Genomic DNA, 15635 nt, shown 5'->3' with positions numbered 1-15635 from the left:
ATATACACTAGTGTTACTGATCAATACTACATACACTAGTGTTACTGATCAATACTATATACACTAGTGTTACTGATCAATACTATATACACTAGTGTTACTGATCAATACTATATACACTAGTGTTACTGATCAATACTATATACACTAGTGTTACTGATCAATACTATATACACTAGTGTTACTGATGATCAATACTATATACACTAGTGTTACTGATCAATACTATATACACTAGTGTTACTGATCAAAACTACATACACTAGTGTTACTGATCAATACTATATACACTAGTGTTACTGATCAAAACTAGATACACTAGTGTTACTGATCAATACTATATACACTAGTGTTACTGATCAATACTACATACACTAGTGTTACTGATGAATACTATATACACTAGTGTTACTGATGATCAATACTACATACACTAGTGTTACTGATCAATACTATATACACTAGTGTTACTGATCAATACTATATACACTAGTGTTACTGATCAATACTATATACACTAGTGTTACTGATCAATACTACATACACTAGTGTTACTGATGATCAATACTACATACACTAGTGTTACTGATCAATACTGTATACACTAGTGTTACTGATCAATACTACATACACTAGTGTTACTGATCAATACTATATACACTAGTGTTACTGATGATGAATACTATATACACTAGTGTTACTGATGATCAATACTGTATACACTAGTGTTACTGATCAATACTACATACACTAGTGTTACTGATGATCAATACTACATACACTAGTGTTACTGATCAATACTATATCTACTAGTGTTACTGATCAATACTACATACACTAGTGTTACTGATGATCAATACTATATACACTAGTGTTACTGATGATCAATACTACATACAATAGTGTTACTGATCAATACTACATACATTAGTGTTACTGATCAATACTATATCCACTAGTGTTACTGATCAATACTACATACACTAGTGTTACTGATGATCAATACTATATACACTAGTATTACTGATCAATACTACATACACTAGTGTTACTGATCAATACTACATACACTAGTGTTACTGATCAATACTATATACACTAGTGTTACTGATGATCAATACTACATACACTAGTGTTACTGATCAATACTACATACACTACTGTTACTGATGATCAATACTACATACACTAGTGTTACTGATCAATACTACATACACTAGTGTTACTGATCAATACTATATACACTAGTGTTACTGATCAATACTATATACACTAGTGTTACTGATCAATACTACATACACTAGTGTTACTGATCAATACTATATACACTAGTGTTACTGATCAAAACTACATACACTAGTGTTACTGATCAATACTATATACACTAGTGTTACTGATCAATACTACATATACTAGTGTTACTGATGATCAATACTATATACACTAGTGTTACTGATCAATACTATATACACTAGTGTTACTGATCAATACTACATACACTAGTGTTACTGATCAATAGTACATACACTAGTGTTACTGATTCCCACCACCGAGAGCAGAGCAGGGGAATACACCGTGTCATTCACACCACCGAGAGCAGAGCAGGGGAATACACTGTGTCATTCACACCACCGAGAGCAGAGCAGGGGAATACACCGTGTCATTCACACCACCGAGAGCAGAGCAGGGGAATACACCGTGTCATTCACACCACCGAGAGCAGAGCAGGGGAATACACCGTGTCATTCACACCACCGAGAGCAGAGCAGGGGAATACACCGTGTCATTCACACCACCGAGAGTAGAGCAGGGGAATACACCGTGTCATTCACACCATCGAGAGCAGAGCAGGGGAATAGACCGTGTCATTCACACCACCGAGAGTAGAGCAGGGGAATACACCGTGTTATTCACACCACCGAGAGCAGAGCAGGGGAATACACCGTGTCATTCACACCACCGAGAGTAGAGCAGGAGAATACACCGTGTCATTCACACCACCGAGAGCAGAGCAGGGCGCTACACCGTGTCATACAGAGAGGTTTTTTTTCATCAGACATGGTGGCTTATGGGTACATTCATGAGTATGTACAATATTACTGTTCTCTGATTTTTTTATGGATAGATTTTAGATGTGTATGAAAATGTTTTTTTTTTTTTTTTGCTAAATACTATATATCCATTGTTTAGCTGGAATGGAATAATGTTTGTATTCTGTATATTTGACTGTGATATGTGGCTGGCTCACCTGGCTATTATACATGAATGCACTTACTGTAAATCACTCTGGATAAGACCATCTGCTAAATTACTAAAATGTCAAATGTAAATGTTTAACATACAGATCTCATATCACTCTATTGAATGATTTGTTATTTATTCATTAAAATGTTTGTAATTTGTTACATTTGACTGTGTAAAATCTAGAAGTACTACTGATTTCTCTGAGAGTGAGGAGGATATATAGTATTACTGTATAAAACCTAGCAGTACTACTGATTTCTCTGAGGAGGATATATAGTATTACTGTATAAAACCTAGCAGTACTACTGATTTCTCTGAGGAGGATATATAGCGTTTATAGCAGAAAAACCTGATCATTTATCTCTTTGAAATGAACCATCAAGGGATAGATTTGAAAGAAATACATGTCTGTCATTCAACAACCTCATGCCATGATAATATGGTGAAAAAACACACCAATCTCTTTCAATAAAAGCTCATTTACCAACAATTCTGAAAATGGACATACAGCGTTTTGGAATGAAACTCTTTATGTGTTTTATCTAAAATGAATGAATACTTCAACGTTTGGTGTAAGATGCCAACAATATGATGCCTTCCAATAGGATGCACAATTCCTATTTCACATACAGAATAGATGCCTAAACTTAAGTTAGGTGAGTCTCTGGAGTGCAAATGTCGTTAAAAACAACTGTTGAACATCCTCTTGAGACGCTACAGATGTAGGATCTTAATTTGAGCCAGTTTGCTACAGAAGGAAAATAATCCTGCAGCAAGAAAAAAAAAAGTGAATCACTATGTGGATTATAACTAATGGACATTTTTGTTGGGGTTGATTAAAAAAAAATTGTTAGGGAAAATCAAGTCTGAAATTTCAAAGTGGAAATTATAAACTTTTGAAGCCTTTCTAAAACTCAAATACACTACAATGTCTGCATTTCCTGCGGAAATTAAGATCTTACTTCTTGTATAGTCAAACATACGTTTAAATTGTGTTTTTGGATTTAGTAAAGGCTTTATTCTAGGCTGATTTAGTAAGGAGATTGAGTTGTTATCAACAAGGTTAGCACAGTCAGTGGAGAGTCTATGTTGAGTTAAATTTCAAATCAAGGTATTACTTATTAGAAGTCAGCTTTACCTGTTTGAATTGCTCGTCGTAAGTCCATTCGTGTTGCTGAGACTGTGGTGCCATCCCGCCAGGGGTCTCTGACTGCCGGGGCGCAGCGATAGACCGAGGGGCTCTGGACATGAGATGTACCAGGGTGTCCTTTGGCGAGTCTCCCGCCCCGGGGGGCATCGGGTGGCGGGGCTGGTAGTGGCTTAGAGCCCCTTCCATGTCCTCCTCATCGTCCATGTCATCTCCATCCAGATCCCTGTCGTTATCCTCCGTACCTCGGTCCATGCCCTCTGGATCATCGTCCATATCGGAGTAGTCGGTTTTGGCAGTGTGCCTACGAACGTCAAGACTGTGAGAGAGAGACAGTTCCCGTTCAGCGGAGCTCGTCAACTCGGGAGAAGAGTTCTCTATTCCCGCAGCGAAATCGCCCCGGACCGCTGCCTGGTAGTGACGGAAGGCGAGGGCTTGTTGGTGGATCTGGGACTCGACCATGGAGCGGAGATCTTTCTCTTTCTCTGCCTGACGGAGCTTCTCTTCTAACGCCAGGCGGGCAGCCTGTTGTCGTTGGAGGTTTTCCATGACCGCCTCTAGCTTCATGCCTCCGCCGCTGGGCTGCTGGGAGTGGGAGTGGGACTGGGACTGGGACTGGGACTGGGAGCCGAGGAAGTGGCTGTGTGTCGAGGCAGAGGAGACGAGCAGGGGGAGGTTGCAGGCCGAGGAGAACGCTGCTTGCTGTGCAGGGCGTAAGAGTAAAAAAAAATAACCACTCAAAATGAAAACTATTGTTAAGTCATAAACTGTTAAGAAATAACTGTGATAAAGTGGAAAAACAGCATGGCCATGCGTATTATGCTGATGTGGCCGATATTTGGCCGCTGGAGTCGATATATCCCGAAAATGTGGTTTCTAACGTGTTAAAAGTGCAACATAAATATAGTACAATGTAAACTACTGTATTTCGTAAATGAACGTGGCTAACAAAGTAACATGTTGTGCTGTATAATGCTGACGTCGCTATAATAGACTAGTAGTGTGTATTGTGACAAAATAAACATTAAACCATTGGTACTATTTCTCTATAACGCACCCGAAACGATCGTGTCAATCTATTGAAGAGTTTAAATGTTAAACGTTGTATATATAAAAAAAAGTTAATCTACATACTCTATTAACAACAACCAATCAAAAATCAATCAACGAGGTTAGAGAAGGAAGAAAATGTGATGCTTACCAAAGCAGATTTAGTTGCTAAACTGGTCTTATCAACCATGCTTCAGTAGTCAGATCAGACCCGAAATATCAAACGGTTCGCAAAGTATCTCCTTTCAATGTTAAATGTGGAAGTATTCCTGAATCCTGATTGAACATCGAGATCCGTGTCTCGATTGAAGCAAACAGAATAATGTGTATAAATGTAGTCGCAGTGATCGAGTCTTTAAACCCTGAAGATTTTGTCAAGAAGTGGCAACTGTAGTCAGAATGACCTCTCCAGGTGAAGGACCAACCCTGTAGTCAGAATGACCTCTCCAGGTGAAGGATCAACCCTGTAGTCAGAGAATGACCTCTCCAGGTGAAGGACCAACCCTGTAGTTAGAATGACCTCTCCAGGTGAAGGACCAACCCTGTAGTTAGAATGACCTCTCCAGGTGAAGGATCAACCCTGTAGTCAGAATGACCTCTTCAGGTGAAGGATCAACCCTGTAGTCAGAATGACCTCTCCAGGTGAAGGACCAAACCCTGTAGTCAGAGAATGACCTCTCCAGGTGAAGGACCAACCCTGTAGTCAGAATGACCTCTCCAGGTGAAGTTTCAACCCCTGTAGTCAGAGTGACCTCTCCAGGTGAAGTATCAATCCCTGTAGTAAGAATGACCTCTCCAGGTGAAGGTTCAACCCCTGTAGTCAGAATGACCTCTCCAGGTGAAGGTTCAACCCCTGTAGTCAGAATGACCTCTCCAGGTGAAGGACCAACCCTGTAGTCAGAATGACCTCTCCAGGTGAAGGATCAAACCCTGTAGTCAGAATGACCTCTCCAGGTGAAGAATCAACCCTGTAGTCAGAATGACCTCTCCAGGTGAAGAATCAACCCTGTAGTCAGAGAATGACCTCTCCAGGTGAAGGATCAACCCTGTAGTCAGAATGACCTCTCCAGGTGAAGGATAAAACCCTTCTGCTCCCATTTGCTAAACAACACGTCAATACAGTGATATTACGGAGGGCAGGGTCTACTGCCGACCTTGGAAATACACTTTATAACAACCGCAGTGAACCGACGGATCTCACATCGCCAAGTGTTGGAAACTATCCAAAAAGGGGGTCTGTTACTAGGTTACACGTTCTGTAATCTATAAATACATGTTGTTATTCCTTAGGCTATTTAGCCTGGACCCTGTCCTACATACACTTTCCTAGTCGTTTCACACAACCTACGTACTGTTGTCTTTTTTTTCTCTTCTTTTTTTTTTCTCTCTCTCGACATAAATACATTTAGGGGTTTTGTTTTTGTGCAACGTAAAAGTTTTAATTCCGTTAAAAAGAACAAGCGAATAGGTCTACGTGCTTACGTCAGAGCGGGGGGACGGTTTCGCATTGAATTGCAGGTCATGGCTAGAAGGTCAAATTAACGTCAAAAGTTTATTTTTATTTTTATTTGAGATGCATTTTAGCTAACCCTTTTCCTAACCTTAACCTAATTCTCCTAACCTGCTACGAAAAGTGAAATCTGACGTTAATTTGACAAAAGCTGGAGACCTTCTAGCCATTCCCATCCATTGCAAGGGGCAGAATGTTTTTAACGTTTCACTCAATTCCCATCTAAATGTATGAATGTTGACAGATTACACCTCTCAAAAGTGATCCCATTCCGCATGGTAAATTAATTGACACAAAAGCCTACAACCCAGAACCAGAGGACATAGGCCTAGCTAACAACCCAGAACCAGAGGACATAGGCCTAGCTAAGCCTACAACCCAGAACCAGAGGCCATAGACCTAGCTAACAACCCAGAACCAGAGGCCATAGGCCTAGCTAACAACCCAGAACCAGAGGCCATAGGCCTAGCTAACAACCCAGAACCAGAGGACATAGGCCAAGCTAACAACCCAGAACCAGAGGACATAGGCCTAGCTAACAACCCAGAACCAGAGGACATAGGCCTAGCTAACAACCCAGAACCAGAGGACATAGGCCTAGCTAACAACCCAGAACCAGAGGACATAGGCCTAGCTAAGCCTACAACCCAGAACCAGAGGACATAGGCCTAGCTAACAACCCAGAACCAGAGGACATAGGCCTAGCTAACAACCCAGAACCAGAGGACATAGGCCTAGCTAAGCCTACAACCCAGAACCAGAGGACATAGGCCTAGCTAACAACCCAGAACCAGAGGACATAGGCCTAGCTAACAACCCAGAACCAGAGGACATAGGCCTAGCTAAGCCTACAACCCAGAACCAGAGGACATAGGCCTAGCTAACAACCCAGAACCAGAGGACATAGGCCTAGCTAACAACCCAGAACCAGAGGACATAGGCCTAGCTAACAACCCAGAACCAGAGGACATAGGCCTAGCTAACAACCCAGAACCAGAGGCCATAGGCCTAGCTAACAACCCAGAACCAGAGGACATAGGCCTAGCTAACAACCCAGAACCAGAGGACATAGGCCTAGCTAACAACCCAGAACCAGAGGCCATAGGCCTAGCTAACAACCCAGAACCAGAGGCCATAGGCCTAGCTAAACCTACCTAAGGGCATCATAAACACAAACTGCACCAGGAAAAGAAAGCTGTAAGTATTTACAACGACTTGCTTCATCTCCTTGATGAGCTGCTTGTTGTCACTTGTTTCCATTCAATACACGAGGTTGACATCACCTATCGCAGCAGACCAGAAAGCGCTGACGTTCTGTAGTAGAATCCATGGTCCTATGTGAAAGTAATGAATACAGTGAAGTCATTTTAACACCTTTTGTATTTCTGTACTCTGAATCATAGACTGTAAAACATATGGTCTCTAAATATACCTTTGGTACAAGACAAAGATGTGCTGATGTCCATCAACTCCAAAGGAAACACTTATAATTCTTGTGACTTTGTGTTTTTCTAGTATAATGCATTTGTTTAGCTGTATCTGTATCTGTCATTGTGCCGTTATGTGTTTACTATCTAATCCAAAATGCAACAAACTAAGTTTCCTCTGGGAAAATTAAAGCTGTTCTATTTGTTCTATTCTGTTCTGTTCTCTTCTGTTCTCTTCTGTTCTCTTCTGTTCTGTTCTATTCTCTTATGTTCTATTCTATTCTCACCTGTTCTATTCAATTAAGTTCTCTTCTGTTTTCTTCTCGTCTATTCTCATCTGTTCTCTACTATTCTGTTCTCTTCTGTTCTGTTCTCTTCTGTTCTCTTCTGTTCTCTTCTGTTCTCTTCTGTTCTGTTCTGTTCTCTTCTGTTCTGTTCTGTTCTCTTCTGTTCTGTTCTGTTCTCTTCTGTTCTCTTCTGTCCTCTTCTGTTCTCTTCTATTCTCTTCTGTTCTCTTCTGTTCTCTTCTGTTCTGTTCTGTTCTGTTCTGTTCTGTTCTATTCTGTTCTGTTCTCTTCTGTTCTCTTCTATTCTGTTCTGTTCTCTTCTGTTGTCTTCTGTTCTATTCTGTTCTGTTCTACAGGCTCGAGTTTGATGCTTTGTGTTTACTGTATTTATATAGTATATATTGTAGTCCTATGTTGACTTTGTATTTACTGTATTTATATAGTATATATTGTAAGCCTAATGTTGACTTTGTGGAAATGCCTCTTTATTCTGTCCATATATTTGTCATTTTCTGGCAGTACCATGTCACAGAGTGAATTCTGGGTAAATGTACTTGGTGAATAAAAGTGATGATGATGAAGTGGAGAAGCTAATACACTGTTTGGTCCTGGATGACTGTGTGCCATTATCATCCCAAACAAACCAACCGTTACCGACCCCTGGTTACCGTTACGGACCCCTGGTTACCGTTACGGACCCCTGGTTACCGTTACCGACCCCTGGTTACCGTTACCGACCCCTGGTTACCGTTACCGACCCCTGGTTACCGTTACGGACCCCTGGTTACCGTTACCGACCCCTGGTTACCGTTACCGACCCCTGGTTACCGTTACCAACCCCTGGTTACCGTTACAGAGAGAGACAGAGGGATACTTCTATGACTAAATGTATGACTTTTAATCTGAAGGGAAGACGGTTTGTTCATTGTAAGGAGAACATCAATGGTATGAACTGAAGTGTGATCAAAATATAAATTATTCACATAGAAATTACTGTAAATGTCCAACTATTTTTAATGTCATTAAGATAGTGAATATATTTGACATGTTCTTTGTTCTCAGCATTATACTGTGATGTAAAGTCCTCTATTTCTTTCTCTATTGAAGCAGATAGCAGGTAATAGGTAGCAGATAGCAGATAGCAGGTAGCAGCAAGCAGGTAGCAGGTAGCAGATAGAATATAGAAGATAGCAGGTAGCATGTAGCATGTAGCAGTTAGCAGGTAATAGGTAGCAGATAGCAGGTAATAGGTAGAAGATAGCAGATAGCAGGTAATAGGTAGCAGATAGCAGGTAGCAGATAGCAGATAGCATGTAGCAGTTAGTAGGTAATAGGTAGCAGATAGCAGGTAATTGGTAGCAGGTAGCAGAAAATAGGTTGCAGATGGCAGGTAGCAGGTAATAGGTAGCAGGTAGCAGGTACCCTGTTAGCAGGTAATAGGTAGCAGGTAGCAGATAGCAGGTACCCTGTTAGCAGGTAATAGGTAGCAGGTACCCTGTTAGCAGGTAATAGGTAGCAGATAGCAGGTACCCTGTTAGCAGGTAATAGGTAGCAGATAGCAGGTACCCTGTTAGCAGGTAATAGGTAGCAGTTAGCAGGTACCCTGTTAGCAGGCAATAGGTAGCAGGTAGCAGGTACCCTGTTAGCAGGTAATAGGTAGCAGATAGCAGGTACCCTGTTAGCAGGTAATAGGTAGCAGGTACCCTGTTAGCAGGTAATAGGTAGCAGGTACCCTGTTAGCAGGAAATAGGTAGCAGATAGCAGGTACCCTGTTAGCAGGTAATAGGTAGCAGGTACCCTGTTAGCAGGTAATAGGTAGCAGGTAGCAGGTACCCTGTTAGCAGGTAATAGGTAGCAAGTAGCAGGTACCCTGTTAGCAGGTAATAGGTAGCAGGTACCCTGTTAGCAGGTAATAGGTAGCAGTTAGCAGGTACCCTGTTAGCAGGTAATAGGTAGCAGGTACTCTGTTAGCAGGTAATAGGTAGCAGTTAGCAGGTACCCTGTTAGCAGGTAATAGGTAGCAGGTACCCTGTTAGCAGGAAATAGGTAGCAGATAGCAGGTACCCTGTTAGCAGGTAGCAGATAGCAGGTACCCTGTTAGCAGGTAGCAGATAGCAGGTACCCTGTTAGCAAGTAATAGGTAGCAGTTAGCAGGTACCCTGTTAGCAGGTAATAGGTAGCAGGTAGCAGGTACCCTGTTAGCAGGTAATAGGTAGCAGGTACCCTGTTAGCAGGTAATAGGTAGCAGGTACCCTGTTAGCAGGTAATAGGTAGCAGATAGCAGGTACCCTGTTAGCAGGTAATAGGTAGCAGATAGCAGGTACCCTGTTAGCAGGTAATAGGTAGCAGATAGAAGGTACCCTGTTAGCAGGTAATAGGTAGCAGGTACCCTGTTAGCAGGTAGCAGATAGCAGGTACCCTGTTAGCAGGTAATATGTAGCAGTTAGCAGGTACCCTGTTAGCAGGTAATAGGTAGCAGGTAGCAGGTACCCTGTTAGCAGGTAATAGGTAGCAGATAGCAGGTAGCAGGTAATAGGTAGAAGGTACCCTGTTAGCAGGTAATAGGTAGCAGTCAGCAGGTACCCTGGTAGCAGGTAATAGGTAGCAGGTACCCTGTTAGCAGGTAATAGGTAGCAGTCAGCAGGTACCCTGTTAGCAGGTAATAGGTAGCAGGCAGCAGGTACCCTGTTAGCAGGTAATAGGTAGCAGATAGCAGGTACCCTGTTAGCAGGTAATAGGTAGCAGATAGCAGGTACCCTGTTAGCAGGTAATAGGTAGCAGATAGCAGGTACCCTGTTAGCAGGTAATAGGTAGCATACTGCTGTTACTGTCTATTATCTATCCTTTACCCCTACCTACAGTATACTGCTGTTACTGTCTATTATCCTTTACCCCTACCTACAGTATACTGCTGTTACTGTCTATTATCTATCCTTTACCCCTACCTACAGTATACTGCTGTTACTGTCTATTATCTATCCTTTACCCCTACCTACAGTATACTGCTGTTACTGTCTATTATCTATCCTTTACCCCTACCTACAGTATACTGCTGTTACTGTCTATTATCTATCCTTTTCCCCTACCTACAGTATACTGCTGTTACTGTCTATTATCTATCCTTTACCCCTACCTACAGTATACTGCTGTTACTGTCTATTATCTATCCTTTACCCCTACCTACAGTATACTGCTCTTACTGTCTATTATCTATCCTTTACCCCTACCTACAGTATACTGCTGTTACTGTCTATTATCTATCCTTTACCCCTACCTACAGTATACAGCTGTTACTGTCTATTATCTATCCTTTACCCCTACCTACAGTATACTGCTGCTACTGTCTATTATCGATCCTTTACCCCTACCTACAGTATACTGCTGTTACTGTCTATTATCTATCCTTTACCCCTACCTACAGTATACTGCTGTTACTGTCTATTATCTATCCTTTACCCCTACCTACAGTATACTGCTGCTACTGTCTATTATCTATCCTTTACCCCTACCTACAGTATACTGCTGCTACTGTCTATTATCTATCCTTTACCCCTACCTACAGTATACTGCTGCTACTGTCTATTATCTATCCTTTACCCCTACCTACAGTATACTGCTGTTACTGTCTATTATCTATCCTTTACCCCTACCTACAGTATACTGCTGTTACTGTCTATTATCTATCCTGTTGCCTAGTCACTTTATCCCCTACCTATATGTACATTACCTCAACTACCTTGTACCACATGCACGTCAACTCAGTACTGGTACTCAATGTACATAGCAATGTTATTTTTACTCAACATTTGTTAATTGTTATTCACTGTGTATTTATTTATTTCTCCTGTATTTATTTCAATATACAGTATATAAACTCTGCAAAAAAAGAAATGTCTCTTTTTCAGGACCCTGTCTTTCAAAGATAATTCGTAAAAATCCAAATAACTTCACAATCTTCATTGTAAAGGGTTTAAACACTGTTTCCCATGCTTGTTCAATGAACCATAAACAATAAATATATATATTATATTATATTATATATATATATACAGTACCAGTCAAAAGTTTAGACACATCTACTCATCCAAGGGTTTTTCTTAATTTTTTACAATTTTCTACATTGTAGAATAATAGTGAAGACATCAAAACTATGAAATAACACATATGGAATCATGTAGTAACCAAAAAAGTGTTAAACAAATCAAAATATATTTTATATTTCAGATTCTTCAAAGTAGCCACCCTTTGCCTTGATGACAGCTTTGCACACTCTTGGTATTCTCTCAACCAGCTTCACCTGGAATGCTTTCCCAACAGTTTTGAAGGAGTTCCCACATATGCTGAGCACTTGTTGGCTGCTTTTCCTTCACTCTGCGGTCCAACTCATCCCAAACCATCTCAATTGGGTTGAGGTCGGGTGATTATGGAGGCCAGGTCATCTGATGCAGCACTCCATCACTCTCCTTTTTTCCTTTTTGGCCAAACATCCCTTACACAGCCTGGTGGTGTGCAAACCATATGGGATGGCGCATCGCTGCTGAATACTGTGGTAGCCATGTTGGTTAACAAACTATAGTTTTGGCAAGTCGGTTAGGACATCTACTTTTTGCATGATACGTCATTTTTCCAACAATTGTTTACAGACAGATTATTTCACTTATAATTCACTGTATCACAATTCCAGTGGATCAGAAGTTTACATACACTAAGTTGACTGTGCCTTTAAACAGCTTGGAAAATTCCAGAAAATTATGTCATGGCTTTAGAAGCTTCTGATAGGCTAAGTGACATAATTTGAGTCAATTGGAGGTGTACATGTGGATGTATTTCAAGGCCTACCTTCAAACTTAGCGCCACTTTGCTTGACACCATGGAAAAATCAAAATAAATTAGCCAAAACCTCAGAAATAAAATTGTAGACCTCCACAAGTCTGGTTCATCCTTGGGAGCAATTTCCTAATGCCTAAAGGTACCACGTTCATCTGTACAAACAATAGTACGCAAGTATAAACACCATGGGACCACACAGCCGTCATACCGCTCAGGAAGGAGACACGTTCTGTCTCCTAGAGATTTAACGTACTTTGGTGCGAAAAGTGCATATCAATCCCAGAACAACAGCAAAGGACCTCATGAAGATGCTGGAGGAAACAGGTACAAAAGTATCTATATCCACAGTAAAACGAGTCCTATATCGACATAACCTGGCCGCTCAGCAAGGAAGAAGCCACTGCTCCAAAACCGCCATAAAAAAATCCAAGGTTTGCAACTGCACATGGGGACAAAGATATCACTTTTTGGAGAAATGTCCTCTGGTCTGATGAAACAAAAATAGAACTGTTTGGCCATAATGACCATCGTTATGTTTGGAGGAAAAAGGGGGAGGCTTGCAAGCCGAAGAACACAATCCCAACCATGAAGCAGGGGGGTGGCATCATCATGTTGTGGGGGGTGCTTTGCTGCAGGAGGGACTGGTGAACTTCACAAAATAGATGGCATCATGAGGACGGAAAATTAGGAGGATATATTAAAGCAACATCTCAAGACATCAGTCAGGAAGTTAAAGCTTGGTCGCAAATGGGTCTTCCAAACGGACAATGACCCCAAGCATACTTCCAAAGTTGTTGCAAAATGGCTTAGGGACAACAAAGTCAAGGTATTGGAGTGGCCATCACAAAGCCCTGACCTCAATCCCATAGAAAACTTGTGGGCAGAACTGAAAAAGTGTGTGCGAGCAAGGAGGCCTACAAACCTGACTCAGTTACACCAGCTCTGTCAGGAGGAATGGGCCAAAATTCACCCAACTTATTTTGGGAAGCTTGTGGAAGGCTACCCAAAACGTTTGACCCAAGTTAAATAATTTAAAGGCAATGCTACCAAATACTAATTGAGTGTATGTAAACTTCTGACCCACTGGGAATGTGATGAAAGAAATAAAATGTGAAATAAATCATTCTCTCTACTATTATTCTGACATTTCACATTCTTAAAATAAAGTGGTGATCCTAACTGACATAAGACAGGGAATTTTTACTAGGATTAAATGTCAGGAATTGTGAAAAACTGAGTTTAAATGTATTCGGCGAAGGTGTATGTAAACTTCCGACTTCAACTGTATGTCTACGGGTACTGGAGTGGTAGATATGTTACTGGAGTGGTCGATATGTCTACAGGTTACTGGAGTGGTCGATGTGTCTACAGGTTACTGGAGTGGTAGATATGTCTACAGGTTACTGGAGTGGTAGATATGTTACTGGAGTGGTAGATATGTCTACAGGTTACTGGAGTGGTAGATATGTTACTGGAGTGGTAGATATGTCTACAGGTTACTGGAGTGGTAGATATGTTACTGGAGTGGTCGATGTGTCTACAGGTTACTGGAGTGGTCGATGTGTCTACAGGTTACTGGAGTGGTCGATGTGTCTACAGGTTACTGGAGTGGTAGATATGTCTAGAGGTTACTGGAGTGGTAGATATGTTACTGGAGTGGTCGATATGTCTACAGGTTACTGGAGTGGTCGATATGTTACTGGAGTGGTAGATATGTCTACAGGTTACTGGAGTGGTAGATATGTTACTGGAGTGGTCAATGTGTCTACAGGTTACTGGAGTGGTCGATGTGTCTACAGGTTACTGGAGTGGTCGATGTGTCTACAGGTTACTGGAGTGGTAGATATGTCTAGAGGTTACTGGAGTGGTAGATATGTTACTGGAGTGGTCGATATGTCTACAGGTTACTGGAGTGGTCGATATGTTACTGGAGTGGTAGATATGTCTACAGGTTACTGGAGTGGTCGATATGTTACTGGAGTGGTAGATATGTCTAGAGGTTACTGGAGTGGTAGATATGTCTAGAGGTTACTGGAGTGGTCGATATGTCTACAGGTTACTGGAGTGGTCGATATGTCTACAGGTTACTCTCTCCCCCAGCAGCCCTAATACCACCCTGCATCCCACTGCTGGCTTGCTTCTGAAGCTAAGCAGGGTTGGTCCTGGTCAGTCCCTGGATGGGAGACCAGATGCTGCTGGAAGTGGTCTTGGAGGGACAGTAGGAGGCACCCTTTCCTTTGAGCAAAATAAAAAAAAATATCCCAGGGCCCCATGGCAGTGATTGGGGACATTGCCCTGTGTAGGGTGCAGTCTTTTGGATGGGACGTTAACCGGATGTTCTGACTCTCTGTGGTGACTGAAGTTACCACACCACTCACTGTAAGAGTAGGGGTGTTAACCCCGATGTCCTGACTAAATTACCAACCTGGCCCTTCATACGGTCACCTCTTCTTCCCCAGCTTCCAATTCCTCCTCCTCCCCCCCCCCCCCCCCCCCCCCCCCCCCCCCTGTAACTATTCCCCCAGACTGTTGCTGTAAATGAGAATGTGTTGTCAGGCAACTTACCTGGTAAAAAAAACAAGGGTTAAAAGAAGACAAAAAGACAAACCACTTTATATTTCCTATTTATTCTAGTCGAGACACATCACACCAACTGTACAGAGACGTATTGCACTAGTTACATACATGTTCTGGCATGGAGCGGAAAGAACCCTCTATAGGTGAGGAATATGGTTTTGTGCGTTTATACAGTTTTGTACATTCTTATTTATACACACACACACACACACACACACACACACACACACAAAATGCATTTCAAAACAACCAAGTAAAACAAAATAATTTACAAACTTCAAAATCAGTCGGTCGGGAACTCTTCAACCTCGGGGGTTAATTCAGTAAGGTGAAACGTTCTCAAAGTTGCACACAGAAATGTAACAAATAGAGCAGACATTACTCTACCGTCTATTCTACGATTGAAAGACATCATACATGTTCTATAAAACACATTTCTAATCAGAATGTTGTGTAGATGTTGCGCCCTACTGAACCCCTGCATCATGTGGACGGATAACAATTTCCTGTGTTGCGTTCCATTGGCTAACCAACATTTCCTTTCCTGTCTGTCTACTGTATAT

The 15635-nt window shown here is 41.6% G+C and overlaps 1 protein-coding gene across 3 annotated transcripts in view; it reads right to left on the bottom strand.

Annotated features, from left to right (window-relative positions):
* The window catches only part of LOC115165060 (AT-rich interactive domain-containing protein 3A), a 172736-nt gene extending 168790 nt beyond the window's left edge, over positions 1–3946 (bottom strand). For all 3 annotated transcript variants that reach the window (XM_029718093.1, XM_029718094.1, XM_029718095.1), the window contains exon 1: positions 3383–3946. In XM_029718093.1, the coding sequence (XP_029573953.1) occupies positions 3383–3940 (558 nt within the window). In that variant the 5' untranslated portion in view covers positions 3941–3946. The remainder of the gene's footprint in view (positions 1–3382) is intronic.
* Between the last annotated feature and the right edge of the window lie 11689 nt (positions 3947–15635).

This window comes from Salmo trutta, chromosome 27, assembly GCF_901001165.1.
Source record: "Salmo trutta chromosome 27, fSalTru1.1, whole genome shotgun sequence".
In the NCBI taxonomy this organism is placed as follows: Eukaryota; Metazoa; Chordata; class Actinopteri; order Salmoniformes; family Salmonidae; genus Salmo; species Salmo trutta.
Note: the sequence above shows the minus strand (reverse complement) of the source record. Positions and strands in the feature narration are given on the sequence as shown.